At 44.8% G+C, this 17487-nt stretch overlaps 1 protein-coding gene across 1 annotated transcript in view; it reads right to left on the bottom strand.

Moving 5' to 3' along the window:
* LOC116969262 (ras-related protein Rab-18-B) overlaps positions 1-235 on the bottom strand; it is a 71332-nt gene extending 71097 nt beyond the window's left edge. The window contains exon 1 of the mRNA XM_033016147.1: positions 5-235. Coding sequence (XP_032872038.1) covers positions 5-90 — 86 coding nt within the window. The 5' untranslated portion in view covers positions 91-235. The remainder of the gene's footprint in view (positions 1-4) is intronic.
* Between the last annotated feature and the right edge of the window lie 17252 nt (positions 236-17487).

Below are 17487 nucleotides of genomic sequence, written 5' to 3'. Positions count from 1 at the left end.
TCACCTGGACTTGCCGACGCCGCTCTCGCCAATGATCAAGATCTTGAGGGTGGTTAATATGTCTTCGTCCATCGCTCCCTCCACCAGCATCCGCTCTGAAGTCAGTCAGTCAGTCACCCCGTCAACCTCTTCACCACAGCCCAGCCCAGCCCGGCCCGGCCGACAAACAAAGCATCCGACTTACGACCCGCCCTCTCGCCGGAGCCGCGCCTCTTCCGCGAGCGACGCAGGCACTTGCTTGCGACCAAAGGTCATATACTTGCGACCACAGATCATATACATGCGACCAAAGATCATATACTTGCGACCAAAGGTCCTGCTATAGCAAGGAAGGTAGACACAATTGCTGGGGAAACTCAGCGGGTGCAGCAGCAACTATGGAGCGAAGGAAATAGGCGACGTTTCGGGCCGAAACCCTTCTACAGACGGGTATCCTATAGGAAGGAGCTTTGCTTGTGAGCCGACGGCGCTTTATTATCTTTGCTTGCGAGAGACCAAACGTCGGCCCAAGGATCCTCTAGCAAGCTCCGCTAAAGGATCTTTGCGTCTGCCTGCTGTCGTCTGGCGATTTCCCCTTTAAAACACAAAGCGAGGACGTGAAGGTTTGTTTATCACTGGCAGCAACGCAGTAAGAGGTGTTAGCAGGGTCCGACACAAAGGAGGCCCAGGCAGCATCTGTGGAAGGAATGGGTCCGGGACCCTTCATTGAGTGTGGGATTTTTTGTAGCTGGGTGAATCAGAAAGTTCCCACATTTCAGGAAATTACATTATCACAACTTCCATTTAAATTCAAAAATCTTTTAGGATGAGAATAATAATAATAATATAATAATAAACTTTATTACAGACTCAAGGTCCAGACAAGGGGCAACATTACATTAAAAATGTATTGCATATTAAATATCATAAAATACATATAAAATCGTGGTATATCACTTATAAAAACATCATAATTTATATTTAAAAAAACCACAATTCATAAGTTAAAAATCCAGATTAAAAGAATGATCAATGTCCTACAACGAGACAACAATACCAGTGTCTCCACAGCTGGGATTCGTAGCGTGTAGTGCTAACCCGTATGTTTGACAAGGCCACAATAATTACATTTTTAGAGTAATTTATCCTGCAAATGAATTTATACATGTGATGTCTTAGGATAGCTTCTAAAGTACTGACTCCTGCAGCCACAAACATATTACTGGCACTACACCATCTAGGTCGCCTTAGCAGTGTTCTCATGGCATCGTTATATGCCACCTTTAGTCTCTGCATACTTGTCTTTCCATAGTTCGACCACAGGTGCGCAGTATAGAGTGGTGTGCAGTATGCTCTAAATAGCGACACCTTCACCACATCTGCACACGCACCAAATTTACGCAAGAGAATATTCGCCTGTACATACAGCATGCGTCGTTGCCTATAAATATCCTCATCATCTGTCATTTGTTCTGTAATAATATGCCCTAGATATTTTACCTTATTACAGACACTAAGATTATTGTCAAGACAATTTAAAATCAGGATATTTTAGACATTTATCCTCTTTGGTTCTACAGATCATAACAGCACTCTTACTAGCATTATATTTAATGTCATGTTCCACACCATACACAGAACATATAGTAAGGAGCTGCTGGAGACCAGCGCTAGATGGACTAAAGACCACAAGATCATCTGCATACATAATATGGTTCACTAAAATATTACCAATCACGCACCCAGTGTTACAGGCTTTCAATTGTTTAGACAGATCATCAATATATAGATTAAAAATGACTGGGGACAAAATTCCACCTTGTCTAACACCATTGCTAACCCCAAATGGGGCTGAGACCCTATTGCCCCATTTTATTTGCATAGTCTGGTGGGCATACCAGTAGGCCAGAATTCTAACAATGTATTTAGGCACCCCTCTTTGACTCATTTTACCAAACAACTTTCTGTGATTAACACGGTCAAAGGCTTTGGAAGCATCAAAAAGCACATAAGGATTGAAGAATTTTTGCCTCTATATTTGTTTACAATCTCCTTTAGGGCATATATGCATGTCAGTGCCATGTTTAGCTTTAAAGCCAAACTGGTTATCTGTGGAGTTAACAAACTCATTTATTCTATCCAGCAGAACTCTTTCTAAAACTTTTGACAATATGCTGGCTAAAGCTATGGGCCTGTAATTATTTAGGCTGCCTACTTTACCAGCTTTGTCCTTAATGACCGGCACTAACAGGACAGACAACATTGAGTCTGGTAACAAGCCATGAATCATAAAGCCAGTAAAACAAATAGCAAGGAGAGGAGCTATCCTCATACTTGCATACTTAAGATGTTCAGCAGAGATATGATCCAAGCCACTTGCTTTGTTGTTGGACAGCTTGTACATGGCATGATACAACTCATGTGACATAATCGCCATCGAGTCATTACTCTCAATGTTGTCCACCCTATACAAGTCACCTTGGACAGTTGAATAAAGTGTTATAATGTTGTCGCCATAACTCCGCGATATTAGCTGTTCCGGAGTTTCCATCTACAGTGCATGGTAGAGATGTTTTGCTACTGCTAAGAGCTCTCACTTCCTTCCAAAAATCTGTAGTATTGTTACTTAGCAGCTTCTTAGCCATGGAATCAGCCCTCATAGCTTGCTCATTTTTACAGATGAAGCGAACAGCATACTTATACCTTGCATTAGTGAGCTTCTTGTGCTCAAACACAGGCCCCTGTCTGGGTCTACCTGCCATAGCCCATGATTTGGTGGCTTCACGGGCTTCAGCATGATACTCAGCTACATACTTATTCCAGCCAGGCCTGATGTTATGTGTCTTATTTTTATGCTTGCAGTAGGGCTTACTGCCTACATATAAGGTGCTTACTATATCATTATATATGGAGCAGATATCTCTCGTATGCTTCATATCTTTACAATTAACATTACTACATATTATTGCATCTTTAGGTAGGTGAATATTGCTTAAGGATTTATCTGTATGGGCATAATAGGCTAGGATGTCTTCCTTTGTAAGCGTTGAACAGTCCAGTTTGTCTGTATTAAAGCTATTTCTATCTCTGGATACCACAGGTATGTGTTCAATATTTATTGTCATAGCAACAGGTATATGATCAGTCATTGCTGCCCCATACAGAATGCTCATACACCCCAATGAGGCATGTGCATCAGCTGTACTAATACAGTGGTCCAGCCATGATGTGGTGTGCCAAGCCTCACTAATATAAGTATAACTATCTGTAGGTAAAAGCACTTTGCTTGACAATATTAAATTATTATCTTGACAGAGTGTAACTGTAGTGGAAATGCTGGAACAAATGGCTAGTGATGCTTTAAAAGGGACCAATATTATTTTGGTTAAGAAAGAACTGCAGATGCTGGAAAAATCTAAGGTAGACAAAAATGTTGTAGAAATTGAGTGGGTGAGGCAGCATCTATGGAGCGAAGGAATAGATGACGTTTCGGACCGAAACCCTTCTTCAGATTGGTGGGGGGGATGGGAAGAAGAGGAAGAGGCGGAGACAGTAGGCTGTGAGAGAGCTGGGAAGGGGAGGGGAAGGAGGGAGAAAACAAGGACTACCTGAAATTGGAGGTCAATGTTCATACTGCTGGGGTATAAACTACCCAAGCAAAATATGAGGTGCTGCTCCTCCAAATATTATTTTGGTTCTATTCTGTTTGGCATCAACCTCCCCCCCCCCCCCCCCCTTTTAAAAAAAAAAATCTGCCTTTGGTGTGTTTCATCTTATACTTAAAAGTATATAAAGAGGCCATGCCGACATCTGGGGAGCGTACAGCACGGAAATGGGCCCTTTCACCCCACATGGTCCATGCTGATCTAAGCAAATCAGCCCTATTATTACCTTAATTCTCTGCAATTTATCTCAACTTGATTTTTTTTTTACTACAACAAAAGTAGCAATGTTACAAAATGTTGACATTTAAATAATCAAGTCTGCAATTTATCCCATCAGATAAAGCACAAAAATAAGTTTAATTTGACACCTAATTCACTTTCATATCTTCAGTATTAAAAAAGTTATGGCCATTTTCATACTCGGAAATTAGCATCTTGTTCCCTATTGATTTTCCATTGACTTAACACAAAAGCTGTGATCGAGGACAGTGAAATGGCCATAACTTCCTTAAAAATTAAGAGAACTGAAAGAAATTTTCAGTTATTATAGATTGAAGCATTCTGAAACAAATATGTAACAATCTTACTTGGATGACCTGAAATTAAAGCATATAATTAGTTAGTTACCCAATTGTAGCTAATTCCAAACTTCAATTACTAGATCTAAACATCTATCCATTTCTTAAGAAAAGATTAACATTTTTAAATAGCCTAAGTGTCCAAATAACATTCACAAAGAATTCACAATAAAACATGATTTTTAAATCTCATTTACATTAATTTATAGGCCAAATGGAAGGAATTTAGTGTTCAATTGCTGTAAATTAATGGCCATTTAAATCAGCTTTCGAATGGGATCCTGTGGAACTCTGTGGAACGCACTGGTTTGGAACGTTCCCATTGCGGTAGATTTGTACCCCATATGCCCAGAAAAATACTGCGGGATTTAATGGGGCCCCAAATTAGCTACTCGCAACATAAAACGTTGTATAAAGGGATCTTAAGAAGCCCTTTTTAATGTAAAAATAATCAACCTACCTTCCGTTGTCCCCTGTATGAGATCCGTCCCGTTGTCGGTGGTCGCGGGTTTAGAGGATAATTTTTAACCTACTATAACAATTAAATTAACCAATATAGTTTAAAAATACCTGCAGCGAATGAACCTGGCAGCGATATTTCGTCAGCAACTAAGTCGGCTGAACAACCTCGATTTGAATAGCCTAGGGAAAATCGCGTTTTAAACCCGCCCCCCTCTCAATGGCGCCAACATCATGCACACGGGCTGGGACAGATCTGCAGCCCTGCTGAAGGTAGGTTTTGCAACATATCTAACAAAAGGAGCTGAGGGAATGCTCTGTGTTCTGTTTCACAGAGACATGGCTCAGCCCCAGCTCCCCAGACTCAGCAGTCCAGCCTGATGGTTTCTCCATCCATCGCATGGACCGTACACTGGCATCTGGGAAAGGGAGAGGAGGGTGCATCTGCCTCATAGTCAAATCTGCATGGTGCTCAGATGTGGCAGTCCTGTCCTGCTCGCCACACCTGGAACACCTGGCTGTGAAGTGCCGTCCCTTCTACCTTCCAAGGGAATTCACGTCCATCATCCTGATCGCGGTCTACATCCCTCCCCAGGCTGATGTCCGTCTGGCATTGGGGGAGCTGCACGCCGTGGTCAATAAGCACCAGCCCCGAGGCATTTATCACCATAACTGGGGATTTTAACAAAGCCAACCTTAAGAAATCGCTCCCTAACTTTCACCAACATGTCTCCTGCAGCACCAGAGGACCAAACACCATCGACCGCTACTACACGACCATCAAGGATGCCTATCGCTCTATCCCTCGCCCTCACTTCGGTAAATCCAACCATACCATGATGCTGCTTCTTCCTGCAGCAATTGAAGAGCGCACCCCCAGAGGTGAGGACAGTACAGAGCTGGTCGGGGGGGGGGGGGGGGGGGGGGCTGAGGAACAACTCCAGGAATGTTTGGAGTCTGTAGATTGGGCAATGTTCAGGGACTCGGCAACAGACCTGAACGAATACGCCACAGTCGTTACAGACCTCATGAAGAAATGTGTGGAGGACTGCATCCCAACAAAAACCTTCCGAGTGTTTCCCTATCAGAAGCTTTGGATGAACTATGAGATCCGCACTCTTCTGAAGACCAGACAACGGGCATTCATGTCTGAAGATACAGTGGTGTACAAAGGTCATCAAAAAGGACAAAAGGAACTTCTGCTCCAAGCTGGAGGATGAGACAGATGTTCGGCAGCTCTGGCGGGGCCTGAATGCAATCACCTCCTACAAGGCGAAATCAGGAGGTAGCTCGAATGTCGGCGTAGCATCACTCCCTGACGAGCTCAATGCGTTTTACGCACGCTTTGACAGGGAGAACACTGATGTGCCTTCCTGAGCCCCCATTCGCCATGATGGTATTTCGGTCACAGTCACAGAGGTCGACGTCAGAAAATCCTTCAGAGGGGTGAACCCTCGGAAAGCGGCGCTGCCTGATGGTATACCCAGTCATGTTCTAAAGACCTGTGCGGACTAACTGGCTGGAGTTTTTACGGACATTTTCAACCTCTCACTTCTGAGGTCTGAGGTTCCCACCTGCTTTAAAAGGGCATCAGTAATACCGGTGCCCAAGAAGAGCAAGGTGATGTGCCTCAATGAATTTCAACCAGTGGCACTAACGTCTGTGGTGATGAAGTGCTTTGAGAGGCTGATCAACTCATACCTCCACAAAAACCTGGACCCACTGCAGTTCGCTTACCGCCACAACAGATCAACGGTGGATGCGATCTCGCTGGCTCTCCACTCCGCTCTGGACCACTTGGACAACAAAAACTCATATGTCAGGCTGTAATTCATTGACTACAGCTCGGCATTTAATACAATCAATTTAATCCCTCCCTCCCTCTCCTTTCCCCTACCCTCAGTCACTCCCTCCCTCCATCACTCCTCTCCCCTCCCTACCTCCCTCCTATCCATCTATCCCTCAGTCCCCCCACTCCTCACCTCACCTCCCCTATCCCCCCCACTATATCTCCTCACCTCCCTCACTGCCCTCTCCCTCTATTCCCCCTCCTCCCCCACTCTCCGTCCTCACCTCCCTCTTCTTTCCCCTCTCCTACCCTCCCCATTCCTCCCTCACCTCTCCTGTTCCCTAACCTCAGTTGCTCACTCCCTCCATAACTCCTCTCCCTTCCCAACCCCCTCCTCTCCCTCTATCCCCCCTCCTCCCCCACTCTCCCTCCCCCACTTTCCCCTCCCTACCCCTCCTCTCCCTCAATACCCCCAGTCTCCCTCCTCATCTCCCCCACTTTCCCCCCTCTCCCTCCCTACCCCCTCTTCTCCCTCCTCACCTCCCCAGGATCTCGAGGTTGCCGCTCCTCTGACCGGAGGTTGCCTTTACCAGAGGTTGCCTTAACTGTAGGTTGCCTTGACTGGAGGCCATGCAGACCAGAGGCCACGTTGACCAGAAGCCACGCCGGGCAACGCCGGGCTGAGGCAGACGCCGCTAGTGACAACGGATGCGGCCAATCAGTGTGGACGATGGTGCCAGAAGGGGCGTCGCCGTCCTGGCGGTGACTGACCGGAGAGGAGACCAATCTGCGCATGCGCGGTTTTTAAGATTTTTAAACCTTAATATACCACCGATTGGAACAAAACTTGTTGCACTTGCAGCACAGGAGAATGATGAGTAAGGTGGCGAAAAATCGTAGCACTATCGTGTAAGATTTTTGCGTAAATGTAAAAACAACGCAAACCGGAAGATAACAAGATGAGAGTTATAGTTATGTACTAGACTAAGTGGGACCCGTCGGGTCCCAGCATCACACGGGATGGCTGGTCCTCCAGCGCTAGTATGTACATTGTGGGCCGAATGGATTCTTGGGCTGGCGGCTCAGTCACTCAAGCCTGTTGTGCTGGCAGCTCACTCACTCACGGCTGGTGGGCTGGCAGTTGACTCACAGCTATTCCTTGAAATTCCATTTCAAGCAGAGTGCAAGGCCACCAAATTCAAGTGCAGTTTCATACCATTTCAAGCAGGGTGCAAGGCCACTAAAGACAGCGAGTCGTGACCTCTCCCTCCTCCATCTTGCAGAGTGAGCCACGCCCACAATTCTGGGTTTTATAGTCCCTCCTCCTCTCCCACCAGAAGGGGTGTGGCCTTCATGGCATGATTGACAGGAGAGAGAATATCAACATTTTAAAAACACTAATAACTCTTTTATTTTTCATCGATGGGAAAAATCCTCAGCACCTGATGAGTGGAGGCGGACTGAGTAAGATGGCCAAAAATCACAGCCGTATGTGGTAGCTTTTTTTCTAAAATCAATATAAAGCGCAAACAGGAAGTGGTCAAGATTAGACTTTTAATTATATAGAAGGCAAGGCAACTTTAATTAGGCAAGGCAACTTTAATTTGGCAAGGCAACTTTAATTAGACAACAAAGCTTTAGCATTTCCAAACCAAAGGCAACACAGCTTTTGCATTTCCAAACCAAAGGCAACACAGCTTTAGCTTTTCCAAACCAAAGGCAGCACAGCTTTAGCATTTACAAACCAAAGGCAACACAGCTTTAGCATTTCCAAACCAAATTTTCAAACCACATTAAGGGCACTGACAGGTTGGTAAAACCACTCACAGTTTAGTAGACATGTGTTCAGTGTTATTCACAGCTCAGACAGAGACGTGACCCTCTTGCTCCCCCATCTTGCAGAGACTGACTGAGGCACTCAACACTTCTGGGTTTTATAGTCCCTCCAGAAGGGGCGTGGCCTTCAGGAGAGAGAATCTCAACATTTTTTAAACATTAATAACTCTTATTTTTAATCGATGGGAAAAATCCTCTTGTCCTGCGCAGCAGAGGGGGACTGAGTAAGATGGCCAAAAATCACAGCCGTAAGTGGCAGCGTTTTTTTCTAAAATCAATATACAGAACAACAGGAAGTGGTCAAGAATAGATAGATAGATAGATAGATAGATAGATAGATAGATAGACAGACAGACAGACAGACAGACAGACAGACAGACAGACAGACAGACAGACAGACAGACAGACAGACAGACAGACAGACAGACAGATAGATAGATAGATAGATAGATTTTGTCATGGTACAGGAATACATAATGGAATTCAATTAAATCTCCGATAATCTGGGCACAGAATTCTAGCCTGACTCATTATTTGGATACATAGGGATGGATGATCACCAGGCTCCTGGCCAATATTTAACAATCCCTCAAAATAAGTTGTCTGAGTCATTATTGCATTGATGTTTGTATGCAAATAGTGAATTTCCCACAGTGAACATATTTCAAAAGTAATTCAATGTGCATTTCTTTGGAATAGCTTGAGGCTGAAAACATGTTATAAATGCAAGTTTTTCCATAAAGCTTTAGCTTTATCTGCATATTATGCTGTGTCTTCATGCTCTTTGGACTTGAAATTACTCTTTGTTTTGGCTACCTGGAATAGAAAGCCAACATTATACATACAGCATCATCATCCCTGGAAAAACTCAGGTTCAATTTTTGTAAAACAAGTAAGCCTTGAGCCCAAATTCAGAAGATCAAATTTTGGTCATATAACTTTCTAGGTTCATCCCAGCAATTTTTTTTAGAACAGGAAATATTAATCTTGGGATCTCCCTCTGAAAATTCCACATCAAGCCTCACCGTAAATTCCACCAGAGGGCAGACCTAGAGCAGCATAAAATGGAGAAAACTTAAAGACAATATTTAATAACATTTCATAAAAGTTTAGTGTAAATGGTTGCAGAGAAATAAAGGTGTTTTTGATGAATATTGCTACATGCAGAAAGCCACTAAACCTACATTTTAAGTACAATCTTGCAAAACCCGAGAAAAAATGTAAGAATTAAGAACATAGAGCATGAAGATAAAACAGTACAGCACAGGAAGGGACCCTTCAGCCCACAATGTTTGTGCCGAACATGATGCTTAGCTGCACAGATCTCATCTGCATGCAAGTGATCCATATCCCTCCATCTTCTGTAAATCTATATGCCTATGCTTCTTAAATGCCACTATCATATCTGCTTCCACCACTACCCCTGCAATGCATTTGAGACCCCCATAACATTCTGTGTAAACAACTTGCTTTGTACATCTCCATTACACCCCCCCCCCCCCCTCACCTTATAGCCTGGCCCTCCAGTGTTGGACATTTCCACTATGGGATAATGGTTCTGACTACCTTTTCTATCTATGCCTCACATCAATTTATATACTTCTATCAAGTCTCCCCTCGATCTCTGACATTGCAGAGAAAGCAATCCAAGGTTATCCACCTCTCCCTGTAGCTGAAACCCTGTAATCCAGGCAGCATTCTTGTAAACCTCTATACTCTCTCTAATGCTTGCATGAAATACTCCAAATGTGGTCCAACCAAAATCCTATAGAGCTGTATCAAGACTTCCAGACATCTATATTCAATGCCCTGACAATGAAGGAAAGCATATGCCTTCTTTACCACCATATCTACGTGTGCTGCCACCTTTAGCAAGCTATGAACTTGTACTCTAAGATCCATCTGCACATCAATGCTGTTAAGGGTCTTGCAATCAAAAGTATACTCTCTCCTTACGTTCAACCTCCCAATCTGCCACGCCTCACACTTGCTCGGGTTAAACTCCACCTGGCATGTTTTCGCCCATTTCTGCATCTGATCTCTATCCCACTGTATCTTCTGACAGCCTTCATCACTGTCAGCTACTCCTCCAATTTTGGTGTTATCAGCAAACTTGCTCACTAACCCATCTACATTTATGTCTAGGTCATTTATACTTATTACAAACAGCAGAGGTTCCAGCACAGATCCATGTGAAACTACACTGGCCATGGATTCCAGCCAGAATATTTACCTTGCACCACAACCCTCTGTCTTCTACAAATAAGCGAGTTCCGCATCTATATGACTAAGTGTGAATCCTGTTCATCTTAATCTTCTGGATCAGCCTACCATGATCGACCTTATCAAAACCCTTACTAAAATCCATGCACACACCATTCACTGCCCTGCCTTCATCAATCTTCGTCATCTCCTCAAAATACTCAATCAACTTAGGTCCTCTCAAATAATTCTCTCCAATTCTCTCCCTACTACTGACATGAGGCTCACCGGCCTACAGTTACCTGGATTCTCTCTACTTATTTTCTTAAACAAGGGAACAACATTGGCCACTCTCCAGTCATAGTCATATAGCGTGGAAACGGGTCCTTTGATCCAACTTTCCCACACCGACCAACATGTCCTCTGGGACAGACAAAATGCTGGAGAAACTCAGCTCAGTGGTCAGGCAGCATCACGAGAAGGAGGATGGGTGACATTTCAGGTTGGGACCGTGCCTGGGGCTAGGGAAAAAAGAAAGACCCTTGTCAAGGCCCCTGCAATCTCCTCTCTTTCCTCCCTCAATAACCCAGGATAGATCCCATCAGGCCCTGAGGCCATCCACCTTAATGTTTCTCATCAGCCCTTCCCTTTGCTGACCTGCTGCTCTGATTCCCACTTCTTGCCATTCTAGTTTAAACCCTCCCAAGTAGAGCTAGCAAAGGACGTTACAATTGAGGTAAACAACAAGATATACAATATCTACATATTCCGTCTGAAGGAAGGTTCCAATCCGAAACTTCACCTATTCCTCTTCTCCAGAGATGCTGTCTGACCCACTGAGCTGCTCAAGCATTTTGTGTCTATCTTAAATATCTACGTAACTCTACAGTGGCACTCTTATGTGATTCACTCTCTCTGGATAGCATTTTCTTATTAATAATACAATTAAAAAAACTGGAGTGTGATATTACAGAAAACGTAACTTTCTTTTTCAGGATGTGGATATTATTGCCAAGGCCTGATTTTATTGTCCATACCTAACAGAATGTAGTGGAGAGCCTTCTTTTGGAATTATTGCAACGATAGAAACATAGACAATAGGTGCAGGAGGAGGCCATTTGGCCCTTCGAGCCTGCACCGTCATTCATAGTGATCATGGCTGATCATCCACAATCAGTAACCCGTGCTTGCCTTCTCTCCATATCCCTTGATTCCGCTAGCCCCTTGGGCTCCATCTAACACTCTTAAATTTATCCAGTGAATTGGCCTCTACAGCCTTCTGTGGTCGAGAATTCCATAAATTCACAACTCACTGGGTGAAAGAGTTTTTTCTCATCTCAGTTTTAAATGGCCTCCCCTTTATTCTTAGGCTGTGGCCCCTGGTTCTGGAATCCCCATCATTGGGAACATTTTTCCTGCATCTAGCTTGTCCAGTCCTTTTATAATTTTATCAGTTTTTATAAGAACCCCTCTCATCCTTCTCAATTCCAGTGAATACAAGCCCACTCTTTCCAATCTTTCCTCATATGACACTCCCGCTATCCCGGGGATTAACCTCGTGAATCTACGCTGCACTGCCTCAATAGGAAGGATGTCCTTCCTCAAATTAGGAGACCAAAACTGCACACAATACTCCAGATGTGGTCACACCAGGGCCCTGTACAACTGCAAAAGGATCTCTTTATTCCTATCCTCAAATCCTCTTGTTATGAAGGTCAACATGCCATTAGTTTTCTTCACTACCTGCTGAACCTGCATGTTTACTTTCAGTGATTGGTGTACAAGGACACACAGGTCTCTTTGCACTTCCCTTTTTCATAATCTGACACCATTGAGATAATAATCTGCCTCTTTGTTCTAGCCGCCAAAGTGGCTAACCTCACATTTATCTACATTATACTGTATCTGCCATGCATCTACCCACTCATTCAACCAGTCCAAGTCACCCTGCTTTGTGTCATCTGCAAATTTGCTAGTGTTACTTTAAATCCCATCTTCTAAATCATTAATATATATTGTAAATAGTTGCGGCCCCAGCACCGAGCCTTGCGGCACTCCACTCGCCACTGCCTGCTATTCTGACAGGGATCCTTTTATTCCTACTCTTTGTTTCCTGTCTGCCAAACAATTCTCTATCCATGTCAATAACCTCCCCCCAATACCATGTGCTCTAATTTTGCGCACAAATCTCCTGTGTGGGACCTTACCAAAGGCTTTCTGAAAGTCCAGATACACTACATCCACTGGCTTTCCTTCATCCATTTTACTTGTCACATCCTCAAAACATTCCAGAAGATTAGTCAAGCAGGATTTCCCCTTCATAAATCCATGCTGACTTGGACTAATCCTTTTACTGCTATCCAAATGTGCCGTTATTACTTCTTTAATAACGTGGAGAGTGCAGTGGAGAGAGAAGTTTTTTTGGCCTTCCATCACAGCAATGTGATGGATGTTTATGTAAATTATGTTGTGTCTTGGGTCTATTTGTTTGTAATGTATGGCTGCAGAAACGGCATTTCGTTTGGACCTCAAGGGGTCCAAATGACAATAAATTGAATTGTATTGTATTGTATTGTATTGTATTTAATAATTGACTCCGGCAACTTCCCCACCACCGATGCCAGGCTAACAGGTCTATAATTCCCCGTTTTCTCTCTCGCTCCTTTCTTAAAAAGTGGGATAACATTAGCTACCCTCCAATCCACTGGAAATTATCCTGAATCTATAAAACATTGGAAAATGATCACAACTGCGTTCACGATTTCTAGAGCCACCTCCTTGAGTACCCAGGGATGCAGACCATCAGGTCCAATTCATCAGCCTCCAGTCCCATCAGTCTACCCAATACTATTTCTCGCCTAATGCAAATTTCTTTCAATTCCTCTGTCTCCCTAGATCCTCTCTCCTGGTACATCTGGGAGATTGTTTGTGACTTCCCTAGTGAAGACAGAAACAAAGTACCTGTTCAACTCTTCTGCCATTTCCTTGTTCCCCATAATAATTTCACCTGTTTCTGCCTTCAAGGGAATCACATTTCACTTTACTAATCTTTTTCTCTTAACATTCCTAAATAAGCTTTTATATTCTTGGCCAGCTTACCCTCGTACTTCATCTTTTCACCCCGCATTGCCCTTTTTGTTATCTTCTGTTGTCTTTTGATAAGTTTCCCAGTCCTCTGGCTTCCCACTACTCTTTGCTATGTTATATACCTTTTTTTTTAGTTTTATTCCAACCCTAACTTCCCTTGTCAGCCACGGTCGCCCCTTACTCCCCTTAGAATCTTTCTTCCTCTTTGGAATGAACTGATCCTGCACCTTCTGTATTATTCCCAGAAATACCTGCCATTGTCGTTCCACTGTCATCCCTGCTAGGGTCTCTTTCCAGTCAACTTTGGCCAACTCCTCCCTCATGCCTTCATAGTCCCCTTTGTTCAACTACAACACTGACACTTCTGATCAAACCTTCTCCCTCTCAAATTGCAGATTAAAACATCATATTATGGTCACTACCTCCTAACAGTTCCTTTACATTGAGTTCCATTATTAAATCTGGTTCATTAGACAACACTAAATCCAGAATTGCATTCTCTCTGGTAGGATCCAGTACAAGCTGCTCTAAGAATCCATCTCGGAGGGACTCTACAAACTCCCTTTCTTGGGGTCCAGAACCAACCTGATTTTCCCAGTCTACCTGGATATTGAAATCGCTCATAACCACAGTGGAATTACTTTTGTTACACGCCAATTTTAACTCCTGCTGCAACTTACACCCTATATCCAGGCTACTGTTTGGTGGCCTGTAGATAACTCCCATTAGTGATTACTTACCTTTACAATTCCCCAATGCTATCCACAGTGACTCTACATCATCAGTCCCCAAGTCACCCCTCCCAAGGGACTGAATTTCATCCCTCACCAACAGAGCTACCCCACCTCCACTGCCCACCCCATGTCAATTCTATAGGACGTATAACCTTGAATATTCAGATCCCAGTCCCGCTCCTCCTGCAGCCGTGTCTCTGTAATCCCCACAATGTCATATCTGTCAATCTCTAACTCTCAAGCTCACCCACTTTACTTCTTATACATTGTGCATTCATATATAATACTTTTAATCCATTACTCACCTCACCTTTCACAGCGATTCCTATTTCACTTGGCCATACTCTTCTATACCTTTGTGAGTTTTCTGCCCCGTTAATTCTGGTGTATTTCTTAACTTCTCCTATACTCTCTTTCCCTTTAACTCCATCCCTGTATTACCAATTTTTCTCCCCTCACCCCACACTAATCCCTTCAATGAAGATATTTCCACAATACTGCTGTGGATGGAGTTCCACAATTTAAAGCTGGTAACAGTGAAAGAACAGCAAGGCGAGGATAGGATGCAGCTTGGAGAAGAACCTGTAGGTGGCGATGTTTCTTTGCTTTTGAGCCGTGGTTTGATATAACTGAATGTCTTGCAAGGCCCCATCCTGCTAAACCTTTCCTATTCATGTACCCGACCAATTTACATTGTAAATTCCACAGCTACCAAAATAGGGTTTGAATTCATATCTCTTGACAGTACAGGACCCTTAAATTGCATGTTTGGTAACTTAATCTCTGCGCAATCACCTGCTAACAGGCTCCAGAGATTGCCCCCATTGCCGCTACTTTCCTGTTCCTGTTTCAATGTACACCATCTTCATACTTTGTTTTCAGCAGTCAGAAGAGCAGAATATTGGACATTCGGCTGTTTGTGATTCAGTGGCCATTTCTTTGGACAGAAAGTCCTGAGGAATACAGCTGTGTAAGTCCTACATCTGAGCATATTAATTATTATGGCTCATAAATGTATTGATCTTGGGATCATAATTATACCAAAACTGTTAGCATTTCATGTTGTTAGTTTGCAACACAGACAGGAGCTTCTATATTGCATATACACTATGTTCCGGAAGTGGCGGCGCTGTTAACAGCTGCGGCTCGCCTGCAGTCCATCTGTCTTTACTTTTTTCTGTTGTTTTTTTTGTCTTGTTTTGGTTAAGCTTTAGTTTGTTGGGTTGTGTTGGGGGGGGGGGGGGACATGTTCTCTGTCTCTTCCTTCGGGGGAATGCGACTTTTTCGTGTTGTATCCCCCTTCTCTGCCTCCGTCTGCGCTGAGGCCTAATGGCGGAGCTGGCGGCCTCCAGCCTGCGACTGACCCCGAGGCTCCGGAGGCAGAGCCAGCCAGGACTCACCAACGAGAGGCTGGCCGTCTTCGGGGCTGAGGCAGCGGTGGCCCAACTTGCTGGTGCGGCGTTCTGGCTTTCGGCGGCGGCCTGGAGCTGATGCAGCGGGGCTCGGAGCTGAGACTGCGGGACCCGGAGCTGGGGCAGCGGCCTGGAGCTGGGGCGGCTGCCCGAAGCGGAGACTGCGGGACCCGGAGCTGGGGCAGCGGCCCGGAGCGGACACTGCGGGACCCGGAGCTGGGGCGGCGGCCCGGAGCGGAGACTGCGGAATCTGGAGCTGGGGCGGTGGCCCGGAGCGGAGACTGCGGAACCCGGAGCTGGGGCGGTGGCCCGGAGTGGAGACTGCGGGACCCGGAGCTGGGGCGGCGGCCTGGAGCGGAGACTGCGGGACCCGGAGCTGGGGCGGTGGCCCGGAGCGGAGACTGCGGGACCCGGGGTTGGTGCGGCGGCCTGGAGCTGGGGTGGCTGCCCGGAGCTGATGCTGTGGCGGGCCGTCTCGGAGCGGAGACGGCGTTCGGGCTTTCGGCGGCGGCGACATCACCACGGAGGTCCGCTGGACTGGAGGGCGGCATCTCCGGCCTGGATCGATCGCCTCAGCGCAGAGGGAGAACAAGGAGGGAAGAGACGGAGACTAAGACTTTGCCTCCATCACAGTGAGGATGTGCTTGGTGAACTCACTGTGGTGGATGTTTAATTTGTGTTTATTGTATGTTTTGTTTTTATTGGTTCTGTGTATGACTGCAGGCAACATAATTTCGTTCAGACCGAAAGGTCCGAATGACAATAAAGGAATCTAATCTAATCTAATTCTAATTCTTTGCAGTTCTAGTCATCAAACTATTTGGAGGAAATTATTAAACTAGAACAAGTACGGAAACAGTTCACAAGGACGTTATTTGGACAGCAGAGATTGGAAAGGCTAGGACTGACTTTGATAATTGCTCGTTTCTAAGCTTCCCCCCAGTCTAGTTTAAGTAAAAACACTGAATCAAGCACTTGAAACAACTACATTTTATTTAACCAAAAGCGCGTCACAGATCAAACACTGTACCTATCCCACCGCGGGTTCGATCCTCACGTCTGCCTGTTCAAGCCTTCTAGGCCTCGCTCATACAGAGGCACTCCAGAAGTTCACGCAGTCCCGAGCGCTCTTCCAGAAGATCAACGCTGAGCCTCGTGAGTGCGGACTTTTATATGTCCCGAGACCTCGAGGGGCCAAACCACATGGGGGTGGTCTCTCAATAACCCAATTATAGATATCGATTAACCCCATACATAACAGGCATTCCTCTAACCCATGATACAACAGTTCAATACATAGTATTCGAAATGGACTTCGAGAGGAAGTCAACTTAGAAACATTTACCCTGATTTACAGAAAACCCAGACAAGGCTCAACATCTTAACCGATCAACACTTGGCAAAGTCAAAGACTGCAACATTATTCACAATTATTTACAAGGTGCATGTTTGGTTTACAGCCATCCAATCCATTCTATGCATTTCGCACCTAATTGACCAGGTTTGCATATCTTCCCATTCTTTGCTTCAAATTGTATCAAAGCCCCAGACACTCTGGCACCTCTCTGCAGCTTGTCCCAGCTCTGCAGAGAGCAATTCCAATTTGACAAAATCTCCCAGCAACCCTGAAACTTAACCCCAGTTTGAAGTCCTAGCTGCTCCAATTTAGCCAGAATTAACATTCCATTCTTTTATCATAATGATAACCCATCATTAATGATAACTAAAGTGGCTCAATAATCAGCT

The sequence above is a fragment of the Amblyraja radiata genome, chromosome 2 (assembly GCF_010909765.2).
Source record: "Amblyraja radiata isolate CabotCenter1 chromosome 2, sAmbRad1.1.pri, whole genome shotgun sequence".
NCBI classification, from domain to species: Eukaryota; Metazoa; Chordata; class Chondrichthyes; order Rajiformes; family Rajidae; genus Amblyraja; species Amblyraja radiata.
The sequence above is the reverse complement of the archived record's forward strand: the minus strand, read 5'-3'. Positions and strand labels throughout refer to the sequence as shown.